The 17,681-nt window shown below is 45.2% G+C and overlaps 1 protein-coding gene across 2 annotated transcripts in view; it reads left to right on the top strand.

Annotated features, from left to right (window-relative positions):
- Positions 1–17,681, top strand: part of BEND4 (BEN domain containing 4) — a 32,722-nt gene that overhangs the window by 8,064 nt on the left and 6,977 nt on the right. For both annotated transcript variants that reach the window (XM_026700042.2, XM_087936803.1), the window contains exons 2-3: positions 12,414–12,980; positions 15,568–15,659. In XM_026700042.2, the coding sequence (XP_026555827.1) occupies positions 12,414–12,980; positions 15,568–15,659 (659 nt within the window). The remainder of the gene's footprint in view (positions 1–12,413; positions 12,981–15,567; positions 15,660–17,681) is intronic.

Consider the following 17,681-nt stretch of genomic DNA (forward strand, 5'->3'; position numbering starts at 1 on the left):
CCTGGCCCCATCTCTGTCCCCGACACAGAACCTTCCCCAGACTCCAGGACTGGCCCATGTTCCTCCTCAACCTCCTCACTGTCCGAGTCTGCCGCCAGCTCCGCTGACTGCTGGTGGTCCACAAGAACACCTGCGCTTTTCAAACTTCAGAGTTTTGCCAGAGTTCAGATCTTGCCATGACTATCATTCTCACCTGAAAGGGCTTTGAGGTAACCAAATTGGGAAGATCTTGAGAACTTCTCCTTGTCAAAATATATCAAGAGACAAGAATGAAAACAAAAACAATTTGTAGTTTATTGTAGGCCAGGCATCCTTCCAGGATGGTCTTGTGTCCTTACATTTGGGAGACCTCAAGAAATGTGATCCCAAACAAAAGCTCCCCAGAAGGAACTCTTCATGGATTTAAAAGCAAACAAAATTCCATCCTTAATCTTTTTGTGGAGACCATATTAGCACTAGTTAGTCTTCTTCCTCTTCTTCTTCTTCTCCTCCTCCTTCTTCTCCTCCACCACCTCCTCTTCCTCCTGTTCCTTCTTCTTTTCCTCCACCTCCTCCTCTTCCTCCTGCTCCTCCTCCTTCTTTTCCTCCTCCTCCTCTGCCTGCTCCTGCTCCTCCTTTTTTCTCTTCTTCCTCTTCCTCCTCCTTCTTTTCCTCCTCCTCTTCCTCCTGATCCTTCTTTTCCTCCTCCTGCTCCTCCTTTTCCTTCTCCTCTTCCTCCTCCTCCTCTTCCTGCTTCTCCTCTTTTCTTCCTCTTCCTTCTCCTTTTTTCCCTTCTCTTCCTCCTGCTCCTCCTCCTTCTTTTCCTCCTTCCTGCTCCTCCTCTTCATCCTGCTCCTCCTTCATTTCCTCCTCTTTTAATTCCTCCTCTTCCTCCTGCTCCTTCTTTGCCTCCACCTCCTCCTCTTCCTCCTGCTCCTCCTCCTGCTCCTCCTCCTCTTCCTCCTCCTTCTTCTCATTCTCCTCCTCCTCTTCCTGCTCCTGCTCTTCCTTTTTTCTCTTCTTCCTCTTTCTCCTCCTTCTTTTCCTCCTCCTCCTCTTCCTCCTGTTCCTCCTCCTTCTTTTCCTCCTCCTCCTCCTGCTCCTCCTCTTTTCTCTTCTTCCTCTTCTTCCTCCTCCTCTTCTTTTTTTCCTCCTCCTCCTTCCTCTTCTTCTTGCCCCGCCTTCTTCTGTTTATCGCTTTTCCTCTCCTCTCCTGCAACCCGATCATTTGGAAGAGGACACGAAGCTGTTTTTCCTGTGAACTGAGGAAAAAAAGGGTGTGTGTGTGGAAAGCTCTCAGAATGACACCTGTCTTCCCAGTGACTTGTTTCCATGACATAGAGAGAACCTCAATTCAGCATAATTGCAGAAAACAGACCAATAATAATAATAATAATGAAAAATCCCCAAGCATAACTCTGCACTTTGTTTTTTTGTATCTTTAATGCTGGAGTAAATGTCTTTTGAGCCTTGAAGGACTTAATTGCCATGCAAGATGGTCAAAATATTTTCCCCTTCTTTTTAGACAGAATCTTTCTGAAATGTGAAAAACACCATTCTATTTTCCTTCCTTCCTTCCTTCCTTCCTTCCTTCCTTCCTTCCTTCCTTCCTTCCTTCCTTCCTTCCTTCCTTCCTTCCTTCTTCTTCCCTACTCGGCCTTAGGTCTCCTTTCGTTTTGATATGCAAGCCTAAAATTGGCACCAGGAAATTGGAAATTGCATCTTTAAGCAGGCTACAATCAAAAATGAATTACAATAAATCCTATATAATTGCATAGGTCATTCTCTTTAATGAGATTTTATTAACCTGACTGTCGAGCTTTTGAGTCAGGCTGATATTTTATCTTCCTCAACTGATAAAAGTGTCAGCTATAAACCACCATATAAATATTCATAAATCTGCACATCTGTGACAGCCTATCAGCCGTCGTCTTCTGGACATTAAAAGCATTCTAATTACTTTCTGTCGAGCTGAGCTGAAAGGACGCCTGTTATAATATGCGCTAGGCAGGCATGATTGCCTTTGTTTGCCACCACAAATCACTGCACACACACACACACACACACACACACACACACACACACACACACACACACACACCATTTTATCAACGAAGGGTCCAAGAAAACAGCCCGGCTTAGAGTAAACAAGCAGAAGGTGGCAGGCCACGATCGGAGCCGAATTGGATCTGGAGCCCAATTCTGAGATCGGTTTAAATCTTCCAAATTAACAGGAGGAGAAAGTAGTTTGGTTCATCCAGAGATCTGCCTTCTCTCTGTCTCTCTCTCCCTCTTTCTCCCTTCCTTCCTCCCTCTCTCAACCTCTCTCCCTCCCTCTCGCTCCATCTCTCCCTCCCTCCTTCTCCCTCCCTCCCTCTCCTTCTCTCTCTCCCTCCCTCTTTCTCCATCCCTCCCTCCCGCTCCTCTCTCCCTCCCTCCCTCCTCTCCCTCTCCCTCTCCTTCCCTCTCCTCTCTCGTTCCTTCTCCCTCCTTCTCTCCCTCCCTCTCTCCCTCTCTCTCCCTCCTTCTCTCTCTCTCTCCCTCTTCCTCCCTCCCTCTCCTCTCTTCCTCTCTCCCTCCCCCTCTCTCCCTCTCCTTCTCCCTCTTGAGTTATAAGATATAAAATAGGAAAATAAACAGGAAAACAGTGGGGAGGAAGAGGGGGAAGAAAAGTGAAGAATAATAATTTTAAAAAAAGAAACAGAAATCTTGACTTCCGACTCTTTCTGTTGCAGTAAAATCGGGCGTTAACATCAAGCCATAACTTTATGCTTTTTTTTCATAATAATATAAACGAGCCATTTCTATAAGGATCGATCGATCGAATGGGTGAAATCCAAAATCCAAGCTTCATTCTTGTCTGCTCCAAGCACCAAGTTCAGAAGCGGTTTCCATATGGAAACAAACAGTCCTTCTCTTCTTTCCTTTCATCAAAATGGTCAGTTTTCAACCAACTCCATCATCTTCTGCAACCGTTCTTCCGTGGTAGGAATCGAAGGGTCCTTCCATTTTTGTGCATACAATAATCTTGCTGCTGTCAACATATATAGTGTCAAAGTTCCAAACTTTTTCTCCAAGTCTTTTTCCATTAAGCCCAACAGGGAAAAAAATATTCTGGTTTCATCTTTATCTCCATTTTCAGTATTAAAATAGGGATCATGCTCCAATTTTTTATTTTTTTTTTGCTTTATCACTTGTCCACCCTAGATGATAAAAAGTCCCTTTTGCCTTCTTTGTTTTTATTGTATTTTTTTTAAAATGGCACTTTCCATCCAATTCCTACAGGGTTTGTGGGTGCCACATCCTGTGTGGAGAAATTTAGTATATGCAGGTCTCTTGAAAGTCTTAAGTGATGAAGCTCCCACAATTTCTGAAGGCAAAAGCTTCTCACGGTCAGGAAATTTCACCTTATTTCCAGGTTGAATCTCTCCTTGATCAGTTTCCATCCATTGTTCCTTGTCTGGCCTTCAGGTGCTTTGGAAAATAGCTTGACCCCCTTCCTCCTCTCTGTGGCAGCCCCTCGAATATTGGAAGGCTGCTATCCTGTCTCCCCTGGTCTTTCTCTTCTCTGGACTAGCCAGGCCCAGTTCCTGTAACCGTTCTTCATATGTTTCCCCTCAACATCTTCATTGGTCTTCTCTGCACTCGTTCTAGAGTCTCAGCACTCTGCTTCTGTCTTGTATAGTCAATGTAATCCTAAATTGCATCAACAGAGGGATTCAATTGAGATCAAGGGAGGTACTAACTAATAAAGCCTTAGTAAGACCACACCTAGAGTCCTGCATCCAGTTTTGGTCACCACGATTTAAACAAGATTTGGGACTCTAGAAAAAAGGGCAGAGAAGAACAACCAGGATGATGAGGGGACTGGAGGATAAAACGTACGATGAACTATTGTAGGAACTGGGCCTGGCTAGTCTAGGGAAGAGAAGGACCAGGGGAGACAGGAGAGCAGCCTTCCAATATTTGAGGGGCTGCCACAAAAAAGATGGGGTCCACGTAGAATAGAATAGAATAGAATAGAATAGAATAGAATAGAATAGAATAGAATAGAATAGAATAAGGAAAAAGAATAGAATAGAGAAGGGAATAGAATAGAATAGAATAGAATAGAATAGAATAGAATAGAATAGAATAGAATAGAATAGAATAGAAGAAGGAAAAGAATATAGGGAAGGGAATAGAATAAAATAGAACAGAAGAATGAAGAATAGAATAGAATAAAATAGAATAGAATAAGGAAAAAGAATAGAATAGAGAAGGAAATAGGAATAGAATAGAATAGAAGAATGAAAAATAGAATAGAATAGAATAGAATAGAAGAATGAAGAATAGAATAGAAGAAGGAAAAAGAATATAGGGAATAGAATAGAATAGAATAGAATAGAATAGAATAGAATAGAATAGAATAGAATAGAAGAATGAAGAATAGAATAGAATAGAATAGAATAGAATAGAATAGAATAGAATAGAATAGAATAGAATAGAATAGACAATGTGCACGTTGCCATTTTGGGGGGTTAGATGCCTTCAGATTCCATACAAATTTCAGTATCTACTGCATATTTGCATAAGTTTGTTCTTGTTCTCTTTGACAATTGAGGGTTTTTTTTCTCCCTGGCTGCTGCTCTAAAAAAATAAATAAAGAAAAATAGTTTTCATTTCCATAATGGAACACGAGAGCACAAAAGAAACTGTTCAAATGTTGATTTTTTTTTTTCCCCCACTCCTTCTCCCAGCCCTATAAATTGTCAGGTACCTACCGTTAGTGTTTTTTGCCCCCTCCCTTGGTCTAGGCCCCTATGAATAACATAAGCAAATTTGCAATTATGTGCATTTCACTTTAACATCCTCAAGCAAATCCTGATCATTTGGGCGGAAAGAAGAGATTATGAGATTGTTACAGCGCCCGTAAAAATAGAAACCAAATGTCCTTCAGAAGACTTTTAACTGTGTGGAAGGGGTGATGGAATGCAGATTGTTGGAGGATGGGCGCCTGGGTTTGATGCCTTCTGGGGTACTACAACTCCCATCACTCACTCGAGTTGTACCAGTCAGGTGTACCTGGAGAATGTAGCACGGGGAATCCTCGAGCTCCAAATTTCTGTGGTTGAATGAGCTTTGCCCAGTGGTGGGCTGCAAATTGTTTAACGACCGGTTCTCTGGCTAGGTAGGCATGGCCAGTTGGTCATGTGACTGGGTGGGTAATGTCACTCATCACCCCCAGCCCCGCCTCCCGGCCACTCGCCACAATATCAACAGTAGAGACCTTCAAATTTCTAGGTTCTATTATATCACAAGATCTAAAAAGGACACCTAACATCAAAAACATCATCAAAAAAGCACGACAAAGAACGTTCTTTCTGTGTCAACTCAGGATGCTCAAACTGCCCAAAAGGAGCTGCTGATCCAGTTCTACAGAGGAATGTTGGAGTCTGTCATCTGCACCTCCATAACTGTCTGGTTTGGTTCTGCAACCCAACAAAACAGACACAAACTTCAGAGGATAATTAGGACTGCAGACAAAAAAAGTGGCAACCAACCTGCCTTCAATCGAGTACCTGTATCTTGCACGAGTCAAAATGAGGGCTGTGAAAATATCTACAGACCCCTCACATCCCGAACATAAACTGTTTCAACTCCTACCCTCAAAATGCCGCTGTAGAGCATTGCACACCAGAACAACTAGACACAAGGACAGTTTTTCCCCAAACGCCATCACTCTGCTAAACAAATAATCCCCTCAACACTGTTCAACTATTACAAAGTCTGCATTACTGTTACTGCTAATCTTCTCATCACTCCTGATCACCCATCCCCTCCCACCTGTGAATTTATGATGGTCTGTGATAAAATTCTGGTGGTTCACAGAGAAATGTCATCCTCAGAGCACCCCCACCCAAAGCAATTAATCCAGGCTGCTTGGGAATACAAGGCTATGCTGCCGGCATGGCCAGCGGGAACCCTCCCCACCCGCTCATTCCTTACCTGCCAAACTTGCCTCTAAGTTGCTATTTTTCCTTCCCCCCCAACCCCGAGCATCAGCTGTTCTGCTGTGCCAGGAGATTTAGATTAGCTAGAAAGTAGGGAAATGTTGGATTTCTTGCTTTCTAGCTAGTCTTTAGATTAGCTAACCTCCCTTAGTCCTGAAGCTTCTATTTTTCACTGCAGACTCAGGTAGCCGATGGAAGAAACACAGATCTCTAAATGAATCTGTGATTCTGTGAGCAACTCAATCTGCCTGCCTGCTTTGCCTGATTTTGGGTAAAGGTTGCTCTTTTTTAAATCAAAAATTCAATATTTACATACATGGCGTGTTGTGAGTTAATGTTGTGAGTTTGCTTGCTAGCAAATTTTATGTGACAAGACTCAGGTAGCCGATAGCAGAAAGATAGCTCTCTGAATCTGTGATTCTGTGAGCAACTCAATCTGCCTGCCTGCTTTGCCTGACAAATTAGGCCACGCCCAAGAACCAGTTGTTAAGAAATTTGAATCCCATCCCTGCCTCTGTGTGTTCGTGGGTGTGTGTGTGGGTGGGTATGAGAGGGAGGGAGGGAGGGAGGGAGAGAGAGAGGTTAGATCAGATCTCTCTCTCTCTCTCTCTCTCTCTCTCTCTCTCTCTCTCTCTCTCTCCCACCAACGTCAGCAAGCCACCATCAGTCAAAATTTATATTAGTGGCCCCCGGGATTTAAAATTATGAGTTTGGTGGTCCGTGAGGTCCAAAAGGTTGGCAGCCCCTGCTGTATTGGATGCAGGACCCTCGCCCAACTCCTCTCCGGACTCCTGGACTGGTCCCTGTTCTTCCCCACTGTCCGATTCTGCTGCCGTCTGCACGGTCTGCCGGCAAACCACACAACATTAAGGTATAGAAAAATGCGTGGCAAGAAACACGTTAAGGGATTTTGGAAAACAGAATCAGCCCTTCATCTGAATGTTGAAACGACTACTGTTATTGCCATGGTTGGACACCCCCTTATTTAGAGCAATTAGTTGCAGCCCAATTAATTGTGGTGTTTTGGCTTGGCTTGGCAGAACTTCCAGATGGAAATGGAAAATCCTAAGAAGAGGTAAACTTTGGACAAGAGCCAAGGCTGTGCCTTAAAATGGGTGATTTTGGCAAAGAGTTAAGGATAGAACAGAAAAACAGAATAACAGAGTCGGAAGGGGCATTGGAGGTCTTCTAGTCCAACCCCTCCCTGCTTGGGCAGGAAACCCTACCCCATTTCAGACAAATAGTTGTCCAATCTCTTTTTAAAAACTTCCAGTGTTGGAGCATTTACAACTTCTGGAGGCAAGTAGTTCCACTGGTGAATTGTTCTCACTGTCAGGAAGTTTCTCCTAAGTTCTTCTCTCCTTGATTGTTTTCCATCCGTTGCTTCTGGTTAGGAATGAGAATAGTGGGATTCTCGTTCCCATCTGGTTCACCTCCACCCCAGATTCATCTCCCACCCTCACTGAATTTGAATCCCACCCCTCATCCTGGCTCCCTGCAGCCTTTGGAACGGAAATTGACTTGGAGATCCAGTTCCTCCAAACACCCACCCCGATAGGCTGTACTATTCAGCTTTTCATCTAAGGCTACAGATTATGTGTGTTCTGTCCCAGCTTCCCAAACACGACAAACTCTCTCAAGTTAACTCAAATATTTCTTTATTAGGAGCCTCAGGAGCCTCGGCAAAAAAGTTTCTCTCTCAATACAGGCTAACAAGTCTATGCCACATCTATTCATCTCTGCCCGCTGCCTTTTATACCCAGAGCTACGGTGGGGCTTCGCTAGCAGCAGCGGCTCTTCCATCCCAAGGACCGGCCTATAGATTTCCTCTGCTCTCCTCTCCTCTGCCTTCTGTGCATCCACATGTTAGGCACTGGACACAGCTGTTTCTCTTCTTCCTCATCAGCCACCTCCAGACCTGGGGGCTGTTGGTTCTCCATCTGAGGGCTGACGGATGTCCCAGGCTCTGCCCCCCCCTCTCTTTCTCTCTCTCACACACACCGCAGGCTAATAAGTCTGTCCGGCAGGGAGATGAATAGTTGTCTGCCACACCTATTCATCTACATCTTTTATTCTCCAGAGCTAGGGTGGGGCCTCACTAGCAGTGGTGGCTCTTCCACCACAAGGACCAGCCTATAGATTTCCTCTGCTCTCCTCTCCTCTCCTCTGCCTTCTGTTCATCTGCATGTCAGGCACTTTTCTTCCTGTTCCTCATCAGCCACCTCCAGACCTGGTGGCTGTTGGCTCTCCATCTGAGGGCTGATGGATGGCCCAGTCTCTCTGTGTGTGTGTGTGTGTGTGTGTGTGTGTGTGTGTGTCTGTCTGTCTGTCTGTCTGTCTGTCTCTCTGTCACTGTCTCTCTGTCTCTCTATGTCATCCAAAACCTCCACATAAAAAACTCTACTCCCACGCCTCCTCCTCCTCCTCTTCTTCCTCTGATCCATCTGATGGAGGGGCCGGCGCCACAACACTGTCGTCGATTCCATGATATACATTTTGTAGGGTTCCTTCATATTTATATCCTCTATCTGCCCGGGACTAACTTCAAGAAGCCAGCCTCCGATTCTGATTGTGACGGGACCAGGGAGGGCGATAAATTCTCCATATTTTCGGTTGATTCACCCTATCGGTCAAAGAGCCATCGAGGGGCGAGAGGTGATCTTGACTCTCTCTCTCTCTCTTTCCTTTTGTCTGTGGGATGGAAGAAAAAAAAAGCCCAAAATAGCCCTTTGCCCTGGCCATAGCAGTACTACACAATACATCATAACAATTGGGGTGACTTTCTCCTTTCTTTCCTGTGTTCGCTTTCTACACGGAGATCCATCAAGCCTTGCATATTTTTTGCAATAATGCATCGTAGGTTCTTCTCTGTCTGATCAGCCCAGCGACTCCGGGATATCAATAGCGATCCTGAATCCCTTGTGACAATTCAAATTTACTGCATTGTCATCTGGATTGTCTGCCTGGAGACGGGGAAGGGCTGGAGAGCAAAGAAAAGACTCTCTCTCACTCTCTCTCTCTCTCTCTCCTTCTCTCTCTCTCTCTCTCTCTCTGCTTAGTGGCCGTGTCATGCTTTGCATGCAAAGTATCCCGTATTCAGATCTGGTGCAAAAGAAAACGAAAATAAATACACACTAGGGAAGACAAATGATGAGACTCAGTGGCTCGGCTCTGGGTAAAACAGTTCACTCCAATAACTCAGAGTAATCTAACACGCAAACACAAATACACAAACACACAGAGTTGGTTAGGCTGAGAGATTATGACTGGCCCCTTATTCTCTAGTTCAGGCCATCCCAATCTTGGCACCTTTAAGAAGCAGGGACGTCAACTCCCAGAATTGGGTTGCGATGGGTTTATTAAGATTGTTAGGATGACTTTGGTGATGGTTTGTATATCTTTACTTCAAACGAATTGCCCCCTGACAACACACTTGTTCAGATAGATGTAGACTTTTTAAAATGCTCTTTAAAAGGAAAATGTATCAATAAAACATATATTCAAAGGAGGAGGAGGGAGGAAAAGGAGGAGGAGGAGAAAGGAGGAGGAGAAGGAGAGGAGGAGGAGGAGGAGAAGGAAAATGAGGAGGAGGAGGAAGAGGAGGAGAAGCAACATGGACTTCAAATCCCAGAATTCCCCAGCCAGCTGTAGCCTTTCAATGATACTTTAAGGCTCTAGTCCTTATCCTTTCAGAGCCACACTTGTAAGAACTTCTGTTCAGATGCTCAGCAAAAACAACAACCTTCCCCGAATCAGTGCGTCTCTCAATCTTGGTAATGACGGGGAAGCCATCAACCCGTTTATATTAAAATATGCGCTTATTTTTTTTCCTCGGATCTGTCTTTCTTCCTGTCTCGCAGCCCGTACGGTTTATGCAAATCGCACCACGCTATATCAACTACGAACCGGATCAATAATAAATAATCTTTCTCCCTGCCTTCTTTCACAGATCCATCTGCCCCTCAAAATTATATCATTATCATTCATAACAGATGCACGATGGGGGAAGCGGGGGGGGGGTGGGGGAAATAAAAAGGAAAAACAATCCACGTGGCAACAGCATTTACTTCTAATTTGGTGTTTTGTTTTCCTCTGGATTTTTTATTTTTTGATTCTGTTAATGCGAGAGGTGGTTTCTGTCTTTATTGGCAGGGCCAGAAGTGATCTTTCATAGGGGAGAAAAAAAAAATTGTAATACTCAGCCGAGGGCATACAATATTTCAAACCTCTGTTCCTATCTCAGCTTCATTAACTGGATGGAGCAGATAAAGAGCGGAGACAAAGGGAGAACGAATTCCTGCCAAGTTAGGATAATCCTGATTAAAATGCAGAGGGCGCGTACAGCTTCAGGTCTCAGATCTGATTATAGGATTAAAAGGAATGAAGGGGGGGGAAAAACACCAAAAAAAATGGCACGCGGATTTGAATTACAAAGTTCCAATCAATATCATCCGCTGGCATTTTTTTCAAAAGCTAAATAGGGAATAATGAGGGGAAGGCAGCGCGGCGTCAAAGCTGGAGCTGCCATTTAAATTTTCATGACTCTCTTATCGTCTAATCAGAATGCTTGTGGAGTCCTTTGTGTCAGCGTTATATGTGGAAATAAAATATATATCTGCCCGTTACACCTAAGAAAGCATAGAACCAAAGGGACTCCATTTTTGTTTAAGATGTGACCTTCTAGAATGATTATTGGTTATATAAAACTGTAGCTAACAAACGAATTACGTTTTGTAACTTGTTATGTTGTTATGTTCTAAAGTAAAATGTTCCTTGGCTGGAGTGCGGGTTAGTACAGTTTTGGCTTGAGAATTAATGTAAGAGATGCTGGAGTCATTCTGACCTGAATGGAAAGTGGTTAACGATCCATTGTGTTCAGAAGAACTTTAACAGGACAAGGGTGGTTTCCAAAGAGAGGGAAACGGGTGGTATGCTATGGGTGTGGCGCAGGGAGATACGTAGTTGGATAGATTGTGAACCCAGGTAAGGGGCAGACACTGCATATTTGAACTTGTATATAAAATCCCAGCTTTCCCGGAGATGTTTTCTGCTAGCAGAATTCTCTTTTGCAAAAGCTTAATAATAAAGCGCTTGTTTACTTTCTCCAGTTGTGTTTTGTGATTTTTCTCACAGTCAATGTGTGTGGGGGGGGAGAGGGGGGATAGGTGGTGTGTGTGCAGGCGCGCATCTGCTGTTTGGGGTGTTTTCAGTGGTGGGATTCAAATAATTCAACAACCAGTTCTCTGCCCTGATGATTTCTTCCAACAATCGGTTCACCAAACTGCTCAGAAAGTTAACTACCGGTTCTGGTGAACTGGTGCGAACCGGCTGAATCCCACCACTGGGTGTTTTACCTTAGAGCCATGATTTCCATGGAAGCTTAGTTTCTGTGGGATCCTTGGTGCTCTCTGAGGTTGGTGCGTTTCTGGCAGACGTTTCACGACCCAGCTAGGTATCGCCGTCAGTGCTGCGATGGAGAATGGGGTGGAGATTGCCCTGCGGATGATGTTAACACGAAACGTCTGCAGGAAAAACCTCCACCAAACTCAGGAATGCACTAAGGATTTCATGGTCCTCCTGCCCCTCCTTTATTCCTTCTCCTTCATTCCTAGCACTGATGCTGTTGCCTAGTTGGGTCATGAAACATCTGCAAGGAAACCACCATGCTCAAGAGGGCACCAAAGATCCCAAGGTCCTCCTTTCCCCAAATGAGGACCCAGATTATTGGGGGCAAGAGGCTGACTTTGTAAACTGCTTAGAGAGAACGGCAAAGCACTGTGAAGCTATATAAAAGTCTAAGGGCTATTGCAAGACCTTCCTTCATTTCTTTATTCCTTCCTTCCCTCTCTCACTCCCTCCCTCCCTCCTTCCTTTTCATTTACATTTCCTTTTCATTCGTTCGTTCTTTCTTTCCTTCCTTCCCTTCCTCCCTCTGCCTTCTCTGTCTTCCTCCTTCCTTTTCATTTACATTTCCTTCCTTTTCATCCCTTCCTTCCTTCTTTCCTTTACTTCCTCCTTCTTTTTCTACTTCCCTCCCTTCCTTTTCATTTACATTTCCTTCCTTTTCATTCTTTCTTTCCTTCCTTCCTTTCTTTAGTTTTCATTTCCTTCCTTTTCATGTTATTCCTTTTATTTTCTTCCCTTCCCTTTCCTTCATGCAGTGGTTAGAATGCAGTATTGCAGGCTAATTCTGCCAACTGCCAGCAGTTCAGTCCTGACCAGCACAGTGTTGACTTCCGTCCTTCCAAAGTTGATAAAATGAGGACCCAGTTCATTGTGGGCAAGACAGTGTCTCTGTAGATGGTGTAGAAAGGGCTGTGAAGCACCGTGAAGCGGCATAGAAATCCAAATGCTATTGCGACGGAATTTGTGCAAAATTTTTGCAAAATTCTGTGATCCCAGTTTGGGCGCTGGCATCGATATCTCCCTTTTCTCTTTCAGAGAGCCGTTTGATTTTGGATGCTTTTGCCCAGCAGTGCAGCCGAGTCCTCAGTCTTCTAAACTGCGGTGGGAAACTCCTGGACAACCCCCGCCCTGCGCCACTGCCATCCTGCGTGAAACAAGAGAGCCCGGCTTTTAACGAGAGGCCGGAGCACTGCCAACTTGGCAAAATGGCCCACAGCCAGACTTCCGAACACTTCGACCTGGAATTGCAGTACATGCAGAAGAAGCAGCAGACGTCGGCTTTCCTGAGGGTCTTCACCGATTCCCTCCAGAACTATTTGCTTTCTGGAGGTTTCACCACGCAAAACCACGCCTCCTCCGCTGGGGATTTTGGCCCTTTGGCTGACATGGAGCCCCTCTCCACCTCTCCGGTTCACACGTTGGGGGGATGGGCTTCTCCAGCGACGTCGGAGTCCCACGGCCACCCGTCGTCTTCCACACTTCCAGAGGAGGAGGAGGAGGAGGAGGAAGGCTACTGTCCTCGATGCCAGGAGTTGGAGCAGGAGGTCATTTCATTGCAACAAGAAAATGAAGAACTCCGGAGAAAGTTGGAGAGCATTCCAGGTAAAAAACGGACGCGATTGACTTGAGATTTCCAGATAGGATGAATGACCTTTAGGTGATCAACGGAAATGGGCCTGTTTCAGTGGTGGGATTCAACCAGTTCGCACCTATTCGTGAGAACCGGTTGTTAACTTTCTGAGCAGTTTGGAGAATCAGTTGTTGGAAGAAATCTTCTTTTGTTTTTTTCCAGTTTACAGGGCTAATCCTTTAAGGAAGGCAGGAAGGAAATATTCTGGTGTTGTTTCTAGCCTAATCTTTATTGCCCTGCTTACAGAAACTGCCTCTCGGTTAATCCTTAAAACAGCTAAAGGTTCTTGGCAGCACGCCCAAACTTACTATCGCCTGAGCTCCAGAGGTTTTTTTTTCCTTTTGCTGGTACTTTGCTGGGGCTTCATTTTCTTAAAGGGGAAGGGTTGTTTTAAGCTTTTTACACTGCGGTTGGAAGGAAACACTCCCCTGTTGGAGTTCAGCACTTTGAAGAAATAATTGAATAACAAAGCAGAACTGCCAGAAAGAAGCTGTTAATGACAAGGAACCAAGATGAGTGACAGTCAGATGTCGAGATGGCCACGCCCACCCAGTCACATGACCACCCAACAAACACCTACCCAGCTGATCATTAGGGCAGAGAACCGGTTGTTAAATTATTTGAATCCCACCATTGGCCTGTTTCCAGCCTTCAGAGAGCCTCCAGAGCCCAGGGAGGCCATTTTCACCCTCCCAGAGGCCCAAGGAAAGCCTTTGGAGCCTGGGGAGGGTGACAAATGGGCTTCCGAGAAGTTCCCAAAGGCCAGAAGTTATGGGCCCGTTTCCGGCCTTCAGAGAGACTCCGGAGCCGGGAGGCCATTTTCACCTCCCAGAGGCCCAAGGAAAGCCTTCGGAGCCTGGGGAGGGTGACAAATGGGCTTCCGAGAAGTTCCCAAAGGCCAGAAGTTATGGGCCCGTTCTCGCCTTCAGAGAGCCTCCCGGAGCCCGGAAGGCCATTTTTGCTCTCCGGGAGGCTTGAGGAAAGCCTCAGGAGTCCAGGGAAGGTGAAAACTCCCCCCTTCCCCACCATGGTATTGCAAGGAGGCTGACATGCCCATCCAGCAACTGGGCAGAGAACCAGTTGCTAAAATTTTTGGAGCCCACCCCTGAACAAAGAACTCCCCAAAGCCTTTTCTGATCCAAGGGAGGAGTAGAAGGGGGAATAGAGCGAAGCAATGTAGCTACACAGGCAGTCCTCGACTTACAACAGCTGTCTTGGCGGCTGTTCAAAGTTACCACAAAGTTATGGCCATTTATCAAACGGCTGTTGTAGCATCCCCACAGTCACAGGATCAAAATGGAGACACTTGGGGATGGTCTCACATTTATGACGATTGCGGTGATTCCCCCTTTTGCTGACCTTCTGACAGGCAGTCAATGGGGAAATCTGGGTTTGCTTAACAACCGTGTTCTGATTTAACAACTGCAGTGATCCACTTAACAACTATAGGGAGAAAGGTCGACACATGGGAAGAAATTCACTTAACAAATATTTCACTTAGCAACAAAGGCTCAATGGTGGTCGTAAGTCGAGGACTACCTGTACAGATACTCCTTGACTTACAACTGCAGTGGAACGCCCAACCGTCTTGCCATGGCTGTTAAGTGAGCCACTTCCATAACTCTCCCATCACTATTTCCTTCCTTCTCCTCTCTTTCCCTTCTCTTCCCTTCACCCTCCACCTCTCCTTCCTTCCTTCAATCTCCCATCTCTAATTCCTTCCTTCCTTCTCCTCCCTTTCTCTCTGTCCTTCCATTAACTCTCCCATTGCTTCCTTCCTTTCTTCTCCTCTTTCCCTTCTCTTCCCTTTACCCTCCATCTCTCCTTCTTTCTTTCCTTCCTTCCTTCCTTCCTTCCTTCCTTCCTTCCTTCCTTCCTTCCTTCCTTCCTTCCTTCCTTCCTTCCACCTCCCATCTCTCCTTCCTTCCTTCCTTCTCCTCCCTTTCCTTTCCCTTCCCCCTCTCATCCTCTTCCTTCCTTCCTTCCTTCCTTCTCCTTCCTTCTTTCCTTTCCCTTAACCCTCCCATCTCTCCTTCCTTCCTTCTCCTCCCTTTCCCTCTGTCCCTCCATAATTCTTCCCTTCACCCTCCCTCTCTCTGTCCTTCCTTCAATCTCTCATCTCTAATTCCTTCCTTCCTTCCACCTCCGATCTCTAATTCCTTTCTTCTTCCTTCCTTCTCCTCCCTTTCTCTTCCCTTCCTTTAACCCTCCCATCTCTCCTTCCTTCCTTCTCCTCCCTTTCCCTCTATCCTTCCATTAACTCTCCCATTGCTATTTCCTTCCTTCCTTCTCCTCTCTTTCCCTTCTCTTCCCTTGACCCTCCATCTCTCCTTCCTTCGTTCCTTCCTCCCTTCAAACTCTCATCTCTAACTCCTTCTTTCCTTTCACCTCCCATCTCCAATTCCTTCCTTCCTTCCTTCCTTCCTTCCTTCCTTCCTTCCTTCCTTCCTTCCTTCCTTCCTTCCTTCCTTCTGAATTGGGGATCCTGGCTTTACTAAGTTTTGTTCTTCATCGAATAAGCCTGGGTGTGATCGTGGGAATGTCCCTTGTTTTTTGCAGTGCCCTGCCAAACCGTTTTAGACTATTTGAAGATGGTCCTTCAGCATCACAATCAACTGATGATGCCTCAGGCGGTGGAGCAGCCGGCAGAGGTAGGTCTCCATGGGGATAAGAGGGCGGCACCAGGAGGCAGGTTTGGTCCATATGAGCTCTCTGAAAAAAAAACGAGTCGGTCCTTGATGGATGAGTTTCACTTGTTTAAACAAAGGTGAATCCACCTTCTTATTTCTCACGGCTATCCCTGGAGACTTAACTGGGGTGCCACCTGTCAGAAATGGCGTAGGGTCTCCTGCCTGGGTTGGACTAGATGACCCACAAGGTGCCTTCCAACTCTGTTAAACCTTCACATTAAGCAGCGTGCGTGCTCATGTTCAAAAAGGCCCTTCCTCTCTTTTGCAAGCCTTTGTCCCTTTAGCTAGCACCGTTCTTCTTTGGGCTGAGCGCATCGTGGATGGCTGGCGCACTGTTGCAAAACTTGATTGCATCCAAAGGATGTTGCTTGCCAGAACCTGTGCTATTCCGTGGGAGGTGCGGTGGTGAGTTAAGTGTTAATGAGGTTGCTGTGCATATATTAAACAATAATTGAGCTCGAAACAAGATGGGAGGGAAAGAGGGAGGGAGAAAGGGAGGGAGGGAGGGAGAGAGAGAGGATGGATCATATATATAGGATGGATACAGAGAGAGACAGAGGAAGGAAGGGAGGGAGGAAGAGAGAGAGAGAGACAGAGATAGGATGGATCACACACACACACACACACACACACACACACATATATGATGGATACAGAGAGACAGAGGGAGGGAGGGAGAGAGAGGAACGGAGAGGGAGATATGATTTGAATGGTGTCATTCATAATTAGATCAGATTTATTATCTCTTACCAAGAAACAGTGATCTTCCAAAGTTGTTTCAACAATAAGATTTATATTGCTGCTAAACTAACTTCTCTGTTGACAATTTGACCTAAATCTTGCGCTTAACCTCAAGACCAGTTTCATGCAGAATAAATTCAGGAAAAATATAAAGGGGACTTTTATGAGCCAGGCATCCGAAGTATGACATATAGATAGGACAGCCTTTATTAGTTTACTAGCTGGATACCCGTGCTTCCGCTACGAAACTGGGATGGGCTTAGATTTTGGGGAGGAAAATAAGAAGAAAAAAAAATCTGCCTACCAGCATCCATCGGTATTCATCTGGCTAGTGTCCTGTTCAGTGTGTGAGAGAGTTGAGGGCTGTTTGGAAACTGAAAAAGTATTTGCTGTGTGAGCAAGAAGGAGACAGCAAGGAGCCTGGGCGTGGCTTAGCTCAACTGTTCTGTACTAAAGCTGCCTGGGGCTGTGAAACTGAAACTCCTCTCCTCTGCTTGGGTTTTGCATTTGGAAGAGATTTCTTTTCAGGTGGGGAGCGGGAGTAGAACTCCCAGAGCGTGTTAATAATAATAATATAGGAAATACTAATACTCTGATGGTCATTTCGAACAATTCTTTCTTAGCGAGCCCCTAGAAGCCAAGAGGAAGATATGTGCCAAATTTCCAGTTTGAAGGCTTTACAGTTCTGGAGATTTTGTGATGAGGCATATAGTGGTCTTCCTCCTTTTATATATTGATCAAAGTTTAAATGCACAGTCCTTCCTTCTTCTTTCAATGTTTGAGTGTGCATTTTAATTGAATGTCCGTAAGCTGCTTAAAGTCGGTTCTGGTGAGATGATCTGCGCATAAGTTAGCTAAATAACAATACATTTATCTAATTCGTTTATCGCATAAATTAAATATATTTGCCATAGGTGCATTGGCCGCCTCGAGTTGTTTATAAAAAATAAGAAATAAAGTCTTCGGCTCAAGCAGGGGGTTGACTAGAAGACCTCCAAGGTCCCTTCCATCCCTATTATATTATGTTCCTATGCTCATTGAATAAAATAAGACTATTCAGAGTTGGGTGGTTGTAGCTACTTTCACCAGGAAAACAGGAAGCAATTTTCCCCGACAATTGTGATAACATTCACCAAAGTAATTATACTATATCGATAAAGGAATATAGCTCAGGGTTGAAATGAGGGGGCCCTTGGAGCTCTCTGAGCTTGCTGGTTTTCTTGCAGACCTTTCATGGCCCAG

The sequence above is a fragment of the Pseudonaja textilis genome, chromosome 6, assembly GCF_049901715.1.
Source record: "Pseudonaja textilis isolate UNSWEBS1 chromosome 6, rPseTex1.2, whole genome shotgun sequence".
Lineage (NCBI taxonomy): Eukaryota > Metazoa > Chordata > Lepidosauria > Squamata > Elapidae > Pseudonaja > Pseudonaja textilis.